We start from the raw sequence: 12,573 nt of genomic DNA on the forward strand, positions 1-12,573 counted from the left end.
TTCTGCCCTGAACCTATGATTCATAATGTCAGTGACTTCTTTCTGAGTATATATTAGACAGAGGCAGGTGAGCAGATGATCCTAGGACCATGCTGGCCACTTTTTGGTAAACCCTGACAGAGGAAGGTGTAGATCCTTGGCATTGTAGCATCTATTTGGGACTTGAGGGATACTGCGAGACTACCAAAAAAAAAAAAAAAAAAAAGTCTTATTCAGCATTTTGCTTATAAGTATTGAGAACACAATCAAACTAACTTCTAACCACAGAATTGTGACTATATTATTCACATAAAATTCACCTACTTTTTTCCCTACTTAACACACTTCTTTCTTTTCTTCAAACTCCTTACTTAAACTTATCATTCACAACTTTTTGTTCTTGTTGATCCCTTAGTGTGGAACACTGCCTCCCAGATCTTCAAATGCTTGAATTTTAGTTTTTATTCAGATCTCACCTTCTCAGAGGCCTTTACTGACCATTCAATCTAAAATAGCCTCCCCAGTACTTAGTGGTTGTGTTTTACACTTAAATTCTCATTTGACTGCTCACTGTCTCCACATTCAAGAATATGTCCCATGAGAACAGAGAGCTGCTCTGTCTTTTGTACTGCTGTAGACCCTAGAATAGGATCTAGCACATAGTATACACCCAACAAATACTTGATGAATGAAATTATATCATGAGCTTTTCCCCACAAGTCATTATATGTATGTATTATGTATGTGTGTGTGTATATATATATATATATATACATATACATACATATATGTATATGTATGTATATGTATATATATATATATATATATATATATATATATATATATATATATATATAGTAAATATTAATCCTACAACAACAACAAAATAAACCAGTTCGGAAATGGGCAAAGAATCTGAATAGAAATGTCTCCAAAGAAGATACACAAATGGCCAGTAAACACAGGAAAAAGATGCTGAACATCACTAATTATTAGGGAAATGCAAATCAAAACCCCAATGATATCCCACTTTATACTCATTAGGGGATGGAATTATGTATTTTTAAAAAACAGATAATAATAAGCACTGGCAAAGATGTAGAGATATGAGAATGTGTGTTTGTTACTGAGGAGACTGTAAAATGGTGTTATCTGCTGTGGAAAACAGTATAACAGTTCCTCAGAAAAATAAACATAGAATTACCTTATGATCTAGCAGTTCAGCTTGTGGGAATATACCCAAAGGAATTGAAAGCAGGGAGTAAGATATTTGTACATGAATGTTCATAGCATTATTTACAATAACCAAAAGATAGCAATAGTGTAGATGTCCATCAGTGCATGAATGAGTAAACTAAGTGGTATATACGGACAGTGGAATATTATTCAGCCTTAAAAAAGAATGAAATTCTGATCCATGCTATCATATGGGTGAACCTTGAAAACATTATGCTGAAATAAGCCAGACACAAAAGGACAGATATTGTACAGTTCCATTTGTATGAGATACCTAGAATAATCAAATTCATAGAGACAGAAAGTGGAGTAGTAATTACCAGAGCCTAGGGGAGGGCATAATGGGAAGTCAGCGTTTAATGGACACAGAATTTCAGTTTGAGATGATGAAGATGTTCTGGAAATGGGTAGTGGTGATGATGGTTGTACAATAATGTGAATATAATTAATGCCACTAAATTGCACACTTAAAAATGGTTAAAATGATCAATTTTATGTTATGTCTATTTTACCCTGGTAAACCTAAAAGAATGTTAATAGCTTCTTAATATTCCAGCAAAGAAGTATACTGTTATTACCCATTTATATAGTTTGAGTAGTTATTTTTGTTATAAGAGATGATAAAATGTGTATACATAAATCTAAAATTTAAAGTTATTAGATAGATGGATAATTTTAATTTCTTGATTTCTTAGTGCCAAATTAATTTCCAGAAAGATGTATTTATTTTACCTTTCTTCAGACTGTTACTTTAGTAAAGTTTCAAATCTGAATTTTTATATAGAAAGATTTAAATATATCCATACATTAAGTTAACTCTCACTTCTTCATATAATGTAGGTGTGTTTTCTCTTAAAATCATTCACGTTTATATAGCATCTAGCTTAGTTTTGTTTTTTTGTTTTGTTTTTTGTTTTTCTTTTTACATCTCACAATCCACACAAAAAAGAAACACCAAAAAAATTATGACAAGTTTGCCTAATTCCTGGTATATAGTATTGTGCTGCATATTGTCAGGTGGTATGGACAAGAAAGTCTCATAGGGAAGGAGGTAAATGCTGGCATTATATTAAGTTGATTTTTCTTTATATATTAAATGATCCTAAAATAAAATAGAAAAAATTATTAATCTAGGGGGATGGGCTACCTTCTGAATCAAGTTTGCTCTTTAACATTGACATCTTGAGTTTAACAACACCAAAAATGTTACTTTGTTGATTGTTCTCTCATTTGAAGAGCTGTAAAAATTCAGAATTTTGCCATACAATTAAATTCTAAGAAATCACATTACTTGTTTGCTTAGTATATAAGCCTAAGGAATAATTTGTAGTAAAGTCACCCTGTTCTAATTTCTCTGTCCTGGGAATGGAAAGGAACTTAAATATGTGGCAGTATTGTTGCTGGCTTTTGTTAGATTTTTGTTTCTAGTTTTCACTAGAGAATGGGATTATAGTTAATATTTGCTTGTAAACTAAAAACATTTTGCCAAGAATTAAGATTCCCCCAACACATTGGAGGTGGCAATGGGGGCAATATATGCACCTATACATATTTATTTCAAGTAGTACATCCCCATATACGGTTTCACTGTAGAGCTTCACCCAAAAATAGTACTCTTCTAAAATTACATTCACAAATATTGAGCTAAGTCCTAGTATGTATTTATTTGGGGAGTTTAAAATTGCTTTAGAAGTTTTTTCATACTACCTTTGGTGAATAATTTCAGAAACCTTAGACGTCACATATTTTTTAATATGAAATGCCATCATAGCATCTTGAAGATCTTTAAGTTACTTTATAAATGCTCTCCACAGTTTTCTGGGATCATCACCTTCAAGGCTGAGCCGGAAAACAATGGGAGAAGAAAGGGAGTCCTGTTGTACTTAATGACCTCATTTATGAATTAGACCCTTGTTATTGAGCTTGAATTTGAATTTCATTCTGTTCTTATCAAAGTTTTCTTGATGTGCTATGGGTATTATAAGTAGTCAAAGTACTGTCAACTTTTAATCTGGATTACTTTTTAATTACATGTGCTTGATGATCTCATCAGATAATCTACGTGTAAGTACTTGATTAGTAAAAGAATACTTTTTATATATAATCTAGCCAAAACTAGGTGAAGGCTAAACTGGAAAAATCACATACACACACTAACTCTGCATCTTTGCAATAGTTTTAAAGAGAATATCCTTTCCTAGGCTAGCCCAAGTTGCAAAGGAGTTTATATCCCTGGAAGTATTCAGAACTCTAAAATATCAAGCAAAAGCATCCTCTAAATTTTGACTTGGTCTATCCACTGTTATTCTCTCAGAAGAAAACACTTTAGGTTAAAGTAGAGTAAGTTAAGAGAACATAATAATATCAAGTGTTGGCTAGATCCACCACCGAGGTACAAAACAAACAATTAACATTTCAGATTATCAGTAAGCAGGAAGCCCAAAGAAAGGTTTGGTATTAGGGTGAGAAAGAGGATAGATAATTTGTGGGTAAAACTGCATTTCAGAAGATTGATAATACAAACTAAAAATAGAATTTTGCTCACTTGTTGGACACTCAATTAGGAAATGTTCAAGCGTAAAGAAAGAATATAATTGATATTCCTTAAGGAGAAGGGGAGTGCTGGTGGCAGCTAGAAAAGGTATTCGCCTACAATATACCTCATAGTTAGTAGGATTCATTATAATTAAGAATTTAAATTTAGGGCTCTGCTTCTAGGAAATAATTTTGAGTTTCAAGCTGACTTTATAAAGCACATTTTTTTGAATATAAATTGTGTATTGGGGACTACCTCTTTAAACAGTCTTGTAGGTCAAGGGGCAGCAAACTTTTTTTTTTTTACATTTATTTATTTTGAGAGAGAGTGACAGCAGGGGAGGGGCAGAGTGAGAGGGAGAGACAGAGAATCCCAAGCAGACTCCACATTGTCAGTGCAGAGCCTGCTGCAGGGCTTGAACCCATTAACCACAAGATCATGACCTGAGCAGAAGTTGGACACTTAACCGACTGAGCCATCCAGGTACCCCATGGGTCAGCAAACTTCTTAATTCAAGGCCACATAGTAAATATTTTAGGCCTGGCAGGCCGTCTATTCTCTGTCACAAACTGCTACACAATTGTGAAATGAATGAAACCCTAGGTAATAAATGAGCCATGGCTGTGGTCTAATCAAATTTTATTCACAAAAATAAGAAGCAGAACAGATTTGGCCATAGGCCATAATTTGCCAAACCCTGCACTAAATGTAAAAATCCTAAGCTACCTGTGCATTTTAATCTCAATTTTAATACTTTGCATCTTTGCATAAATTCTCAACATTATTTTAGTTACTTCACGGAAACCAAGGGAAGATGAAAAAGATGGTCAGGCATATAAATTTGTGTCACGTTCTGAGATGGAAGCAGATATTAAAGCTGGAAAATATTTGGAACATGGGGAATATGAAGGAAATCTCTATGGAACAAAAATTGATTCTATTCTTGAAGTTGTCCAAACTGGACGAACTTGCATCTTGGATGTCAACCCACAAGTAAGCTGCATGGATTCCAAAACTGTTTTTAAAATTTTGATTTCTGTGGAGTTTTTTGTTTTTTGGATTTTTTTTGTTTTGTTTTGTTTTATTTTCAAATTGTGAGGGTGGTGATAGAGAGCTTTATCATGCATCCACATGATAATTTCTGATCAATTCGCCAATAGAGGCTTGGATAGCAATAGAACTTGATAGTTTAGTATTTACTTACTTGCTCAAGTAATATATAAATGCATGTGTTAGGAAATGTTAATTTTAAATTTTCAACAAAGCTGCAACACAAAGAATAAAAGATTAAAGTCACACCCCTTCCCACCCAACACACATACTCGCACACAACAATCTCTTCATTCTCATTCCCTGTCTTTCTCACCGACCCCTTCCCACCCCTCCACATTCAACTCCACCTAACTTCCCTACTCAGAGATAATTATTTAGTTCAGTATATATCTTTGTCATTTTATATACCTTAAATACAGATATATCTATAATTTTAATGGGCTATTTTTTTATATAAATAGGAAATTCTATACAGATTCTTTAGTTTTTTTCATTAAATAGTATCTCTTGAAAATGTTTTCATATGAGTTACTGTAGAGCTTTTGTTTTTAGTTGTTTGTAATTGCTGCATAGTACAAATGTATATTAATTTATATACCACTCTCAATAAACACTGAGATTATTTCTGCTTTTTCAATATTAACAGAATTCTACAAATAACATATAAAGCATTTACATCATTCTTGATGATTTTTTAATTACTTTGCTTTGTTCAAAAGGATTAAAGAGTAATGTGACTGAGGTCAGAACATAGTTACTGGATCACTAAGAAAGTACTGTATGAAATCAAAAAGATAGAAGGGGGCAAGTATTAATTTACAGCCTTAATCCTTAGTGAGAGGGCAGATAGACTGATTATTTAGCATTTAGTATAAATTAAAGGATAACATAAATTCTAATCCCATCTAAGTTGGTTTGTAATTGTTCTTCTACACAGGCCTTGAAAGTGCTGAGGACATCCGAGTTCATGCCCTATGTTGTATTTATTGCTGCTCCAGAACTAGAGACGTTACGTGCCATGCACAAGGCAGTGGTGGATGCTGGCATCACTACTAAGCTTTTGACGGTGAGCAGTTCTTTTCAGGCTAACAATATTATTTTCTTCCTAAGATTTTTTCTGTTTTATTTTGGACACGTTTTATTCTAATCATATTCACGAAATAAATATATGATATATTACAGAATAAAAATTCATTCATGAGATGTCACTAGGATTTGCGACAGTGTGGCTTTAGGGGCTCCTGGGTGGTTCAGTCGGTTAAGCATCTGACTTCAGCTCAGGTCATGATCTCATGGTTTGTGTGTTCGAGCCCCCCATCAGCTCTTTGCTGATAGCACAGAACCTGCTTTGGATCCTCTGTCTCCGCCCCCACACACACCCCGTGCCCCTCATGCCCCTCCCCCACTGGTTCTTTCTAAATAAACAAATAAATAAGCTTTACATACATACATACATACATACATACATACATACATAAAACACAAGTTTGTTTCCTCTATGTAAATGAAAGGGAACAGTACTAAAATATTCATATTAATCCGTCTCTCATTTTACCGATGAGGAAAAGGCTCCAAGACCATTAACAAGCATATTCATCATAAGGTTTACTACTGGTAGTATGTTCTGACTTTTAGTTTTTGTTGCATGTTTTCTTTTGTTTTCCTTCTCTCTCTCTTCATATTATAGGAAACTTAAAATATATACAGAAGAGGGAAAAAAATGAACTCCCATATGCCCATCACCTAGCTTCAATAATACATGCCATTTGTGTTTTAATTAGACCTCTCTTCATTTCCTCCCTTACTTGGATTATTTTAAAGCAAATCTTTGATATGTCAGCAGTAAATATTTCAGTATCTATCTCTAAAACATAAAGGTTTTTTTAAACATAACCGTAACACCATTAACACAAAAAAATTAATAAGAGCAACTTTTTTTTTTTTTAATGGTTATTTGTTTTTGAGAGAGAGTGCGAGTGGGAGAGTGACAGAGAGAGAGAGAGAGAGAGGGAGACCGAGAATCCGAAGCAGGGTCCATACTGTCAGTGCAAAGCCTGATGTGGAGCTTGAACCCTCAAACCATGAGATCATGACCTGAGCTGAAGTTGGATGCTCAACCGACTGAGCCACCCAGGAGCCCTGAGAGCAACTTTTAATATCATCAAATATACCATCCATATTTGAATTTCTCCAAGAGTTAGAATTTTTTTACAGTTGATTTATTCAAATCAGATCCAAACAAGATCAACACATTTCATTTACTTGATGTCTTCTAAACTTCTTCCCCCCACCCACCCCTGCGGTTTAATCAAAAGATAACTGACTTACAATAAACTTTACGTACTAAAAGTGTACCATTTGGTAAGTCTGGGCATATGTATATACCCATAAAGCCATCACAGTCAGGATAATAGACATGTCCATTACCTCCAAAGATGCCCTTGTGCCCCTTCAGAATCCTTCCTTTCCACTGCATCTCTCTCTTCCCACACTGTTGCTGATAAGCCTTGAAATCATGTAGTGTTACTCTGCTTTGTTCTTTTTCAGGCTTCTCTATGTTTCTGCTTCACTTTTTGAATATCTGAAATATAGTAAGTGTTTTCATGTCCTTGTTTACTAATTCTGACATTTATGTCAGTTCTGGATCAGTTTTGACTTGAATGACTTTTCTTCTCACATTGGTCCTATTTTCCTGCTGCTTTCAGGCATTGTGAGCTTTGTTCTGAGATGCACTTGTTGGGAAACAGTTTGTTCCTTTCAGGTCTTGCTTTTAAAATGTGTTAGGTAGGACCAGAATAGTTCTTGATCTATGGGCAGTTATTGTTCACCTGTGAGGCAAGACCATTTGAGGGCTCTTCCGAGTGGCTTGTGCATCGAGGTTTTCTGTGCTGCCTGATGAGAAGAGGTCCTGTTCCTGGCTCAACTTGAGTACCTCTCATTTTTTCTGATGGTTCTTTGGCGGCCTCAGGTAGGTTTACACTGCCCTAATTGGTATATAGCTGAATGCTGGAAGGGGATGGGTCTTTGCAAGTCTCTGAAGTTCTCTCTCCATGCTGCTGTTCTGTTCAGGTATTCTGTCCTGAGAACTCTTGCCCCCTTGGTTTCCCTGGGCTCTCAGCTCTGTCCCAACTCAGAATGTTGGGTAGGCTCCTCCTGGGTTCTACCTTGTGTGCTGCAGCCTAGAAAGTCTTTCAAGACAGTAAGCTGGGGTGGTCATAGGGCTCATTTCATTTGTTTTCTGCTTCCTGAAATATCAGTCTTTTGTTGCCTCATGCATGAGGTCTTAAAAACTGTTTTTCTGTACATTCTGTCTGTTTTCATTGTGAGACAAGAGGGTTAGTCTAATATCTGTTACTACATCTTAGCTGGCAGTAGACATCACTTTATTCCGTTCTAATCTGTAAATTCTCACTGCTTCCCTCCCTCTCCTCTCTTGTAACCTTCTAATTTAGTTGTTCAAAAAATGAAGTCAGTTATTCTATAGAGTGCTCCAGAGTCTAGATTTTCACCAGTTCTGTCCCCATTGTGTCATTTCCCTCTATTCCTTGTATTTCCTGTGAACTGATGGATCAGATATAGGTTCACTTTTATTTCTCAAGAATAATTAATAAGTGATACTTCTTGTTTTGTTACATTATGAGGCATATTAAAGGTGCTCTTTTTGTGATAAGAATGCTCAGTGTGTTCAAATGTCCTTAGCCCAGTCTATGAAGTAGTAGCTTTTTACCTAATGATTTCAGCAAGTTTTATTCATCTTTGCCTGGATCACTTATTTTAGGGATTGTAAAATGGTAGTATTCAAAGTTTGTCATTCTTTATGAATTTATAAACTAGAGCTCTTCTAAGAAATAACTTTTCCTTATCAACTAGTTGATTACTCTGAAATAGAGTTCAAATAGGAAGGTCAGGGTATATGTTGATACTTTGCTTTTTATGGGTCACTTTTCAGAATAATGGATTTGTTCCTTAAGAGCCCCCAGAGGCAACAGGTGATCAAATAAGGGTTTTTTTTTTTTGTTTTTTTAGTTTGATTATGAGCACATGATATGAGTTTTTGATGTGGTTACTCTATCGCAGTTATTGTTCTTACTGATGCTCAAATTGCCCCATCTTTGACCAATAGGAGCTTATTCAAGTTGGCTCTTGAGACCTTATTTCATGAGCCCAATAGTCTCTGATAGCTTCCTTGCTATCTGGTATGACAGATATTCCAGGCTCCTCTTGTACATTTCCTTTTCTAGGCCAGGCATCAGCTGTTTCTTCAAGAAGCTCTGGTTCCTTTTAGGGTAAATGGTGTTTTAAGACCATAATACTAGGGGTGTACATTGTCACAAGATTGATCATTGTTTCTAGCTATACCTTTCAGGTAGACAGAGGTAGGATATATGTTTTTCTGTTGTATGTCTGAAGCAAACTATGTCACGAATTCATACTGAAACTTCCCATTCAAATTCAGAATTACAAGGTTTTTACTTAACCTCTTTTATATGTATATCTCCATTCCCCTACCCTGAGTATCCCAGTTCTCAAAAACACTGGGAATGTTAGACCTAAAATAATCATATAATTGCTCATTTACTTAATCACACAGTACACACACAGCAGTGTGAGAATAAGTATACTGACACTACGGGGTATGATTACCATAAACTGGTTTTTTGTTGTTTTTTTTTTTTGTCCTTAGGGTTTATCCCCTGAATATATACAGTCAAATCACTGTGTTTAAAGTCCCTTGAAATACTTCCTCTCTGTGTACTTAGTTATTACTCTTTTTTTAATGTTTATATATTTTGAGACAGAGGGAAAAAGAGAATCCTAAGGAGGCTCCATGCTTAGCACAAGCCTGACACTAGGTTTGATCTCACCACTATAAGGTCATGACCTGAGCTGAAATCTAGTCAGGCACTTAACTGACAGAGCCACTTAGGTGCCTCTAGTTACCATTCGTTTTGATGTTTAAATTGGCCTATGTTTAGCTCATGGGAATATTCAGTTTGTCTTCTGAGTCTTTTTAACACAACCCCAATAATCTTTGATGACTCTTTTCTTTCTAGTACAACAAACTGTTCCAGGTCTTACACATTTATTGGCCCGGACCTGGAACCAGCCATCCAAAATCCCTGGTTCCTTTTAGTGGGAAATGGTATTTAGAGACGATATAGGTACTAAAGTTGTGCATTGAACTTAGTTACTCATTATTTCTAGGCCTTTTTGGTGGCCAGATATAGGAAATATATTTTCCTTTTTCAGAAAACACACATCATTCGTTCAATTTGATGGTTCCAATTTAAACTTTACATTATTTTACTTCTTTGACTCTGTATTTGTCATTTTTCTTATGCTGAAAATATTGGTTCCTGATAACATAATTTCTTACTTTACATATAAACTGAGAACCTACTATGTATATAATTTCTGAGTAACAATATCAGTATTAATGTCAATAGTATGATTATTGAAAAGTTTTAAGTTTTGGGCTTTTAAAAAAGTTGTTCCTAAGATCTATTCCAGTGGGTATTATTTAATTTTAACGTTACTGAAATAATTCCTTTCTGTGTAGTTAAACCATCAACTTAAAACACTGGTTTATTTCATTTTGCTTTTTATTTTCAGGTATTGTTCTTTTTTTCATGTGAATTTAATTCTGTTGTATCATTCTATACATTTAATAGTTCTAAGGTAAATCTTAACAGAAAAATCTAGCTTTTCTCTGTCCTCTACACGCCCACCTACAAAGGTAGCCATTTTCACTATTTGTTTTTAATATAAGCAAGTGTGTATATGTGTGTATCCTTTCTCCCCTATTTCTTACATAAAAAGTCGCTTATTATATACGGTAGTCTGCCTGCATTTTCCACCTACCAATATAGTCTAGAGATCCATCTGTATGTTGTACTCTGCTATTGTTACATGATTGTTATTGCCCAAAACAACCTTTTTTTTTTTTTTTTTTTTAATGAACCAGATTGCTAGTGACTGTAATAGGTAAAAATTATTTTCAAGGTGAGTTGTGGCTGTACATCTATCATAAAAGATATTTTAGTTGTTTCAAACTGATTTAGAGATGTCAGTGATGTTAACTAAAATATAAGTAGTAGTGTCCCTAAGGCCTAGTTTGGAACCCATTTGTCTCTCTACACTTCCCTTTAGGTGTTTTTACCATTGGTAAAATGGTTTTATGTACCATTGTTACACTGATGATTCCTAGTTCATGTATAGGTAATCCAGGCCGCCGAGCTCTGACTTGCATAACCTATCACTACTTAGCACTTAGATGTTACCCAAGACATCTTAAACTTAACATACACAAAGTAGAACATTTTCCCCCCAAAATTATGCTCTCCCTACTCCCACCCCCAACTTTGCATTTTCTACAATTACTTCTTCCACATCTTGATTCATTTTCCTCACTTTTCACATTCATAGCTAATATTGATGATTTTATCACCAAAATATATTTCCAGTCTGGTGTCATTTCCATCTCCTCTTTCTCCATCACAAGCCAGAGATGCCTTTCCATTGCATGTGGGTCCTCCAGGACCTAGCCTGTACTCATCTCCATGTTACCCCCACCCTTAGTCCCTCTGTCCATCCTGACCTTTCAGTATCTTAAAACACATCAGGGTCATTTCCCTCCTGGGTTTTTCATTGGTGTTTCCCCTGCTTGGAATGCTCTTTCCCCCCACTAGAGTTCTCAGGCTAAATGTCATTTACTCAGTGTCTTTGTAATCACTCTTTCTAAAGTAGAATTCTCAAAATTCTTTGTTCTTGGTTGGTTTCTTTTATAGTACTCATTACAACTTGGAAGTTTTTGTGTTTATTTGCCCTTTATCTGCCTCCTCCACTGGAGGGTAGGAACCCATTCTCTCTTATTCATTGTTCTATCTATAGATGATGAAATATAGTAGACACCTTAATAGAAACTCAATAAATATTTGAAGAACATATAGAAAAAATGTGAAATTTCATTTTTAAAGTTGCAATTTAATGAAAAGCTTCACTTGCTCATGCAGAACCCATTACTTATTTATTCTCCACATTATTCCAAAATATTTTACAAAATATAAACAATGCTAGCTACAGAAATAAATGTGTGTGTGAGTATATGTTGTTGGAGGTGGGAAACATGTGGTTAGTCTTCAAAATACATTTCGAAGATTCTCTTTCCTAGAATTAGGCAGCAGATTTGGCTTTGAGCTTAGAAGTCACTGCAGAATGGTTTCCATGATCTACAGAACCTGTAAGATAAAAATCTTTTGAACTCTTTCCACCATCTTTCTGTGCTGCCATATTGGTATACATGAATGTCCTGGCAGATGCTCTTAAGAGCATTAACAATGCTGAAAAGAGAGGCAAATGCCAGGTTCTTACTAGGCCATGCTCCAAAGTCATTATCCAGTTTCTAAACTGTGATGATGAAACGTGGTTACATTGGCAAATTTGAAATCATTCATGATCACAGAGCTGGGAAAGTTGTTACAAACCTCATAAGCAGGTTAAACAACTGTGGAGTTATCAGCCCCAGATTTTATGTACAACTCAAAGATCTAGAAAAATGGCAGAATAATCTCCTGTCCCACCAGTTTGGTTTCATTGTACTGACCACCTCAGCTGGCATGCAGGATCATGAAGAAGCAAGACAAAAACACAAAGGGAAAATTCTAGGATTCTTTTTCTAGGATGTCATACATATATTCAAATTAAAAAAAAAAATCATTTGAAGAGGATGCTATAGTTGTGCTAGAAACCTAAAATAATTATTTTATTAC

General features: G+C 35.0%; 1 protein-coding gene and 1 pseudogene across 2 annotated transcripts in view; both read left to right on the forward strand.

Moving 5' to 3' along the window:
• The window catches only part of PALS2 (protein associated with LIN7 2, MAGUK p55 family member), a 67,353-nt gene that overhangs the window by 47,666 nt on the left and 7,114 nt on the right, over positions 1-12,573 (forward strand). For both annotated transcript variants that reach the window (XM_053896635.1, XM_019443621.2), the window contains 2 exons: positions 4,542-4,744; positions 5,742-5,870. In XM_053896635.1, coding sequence (XP_053752610.1) covers positions 4,542-4,744; positions 5,742-5,870 — 332 coding nt within the window. The remainder of the gene's footprint in view (positions 1-4,541; positions 4,745-5,741; positions 5,871-12,573) is intronic.
• On the forward strand, positions 12,056-12,483 carry LOC109263842 (40S ribosomal protein S15a-like; annotated as a pseudogene).

Source organism: Panthera pardus, unplaced genomic scaffold, assembly GCF_024362965.1.
Source record: "Panthera pardus isolate Hobbes unplaced genomic scaffold, ASM2436296v1 HiC_scaffold_8, whole genome shotgun sequence".
Taxonomy (NCBI): domain Eukaryota; kingdom Metazoa; phylum Chordata; class Mammalia; order Carnivora; family Felidae; genus Panthera; species Panthera pardus.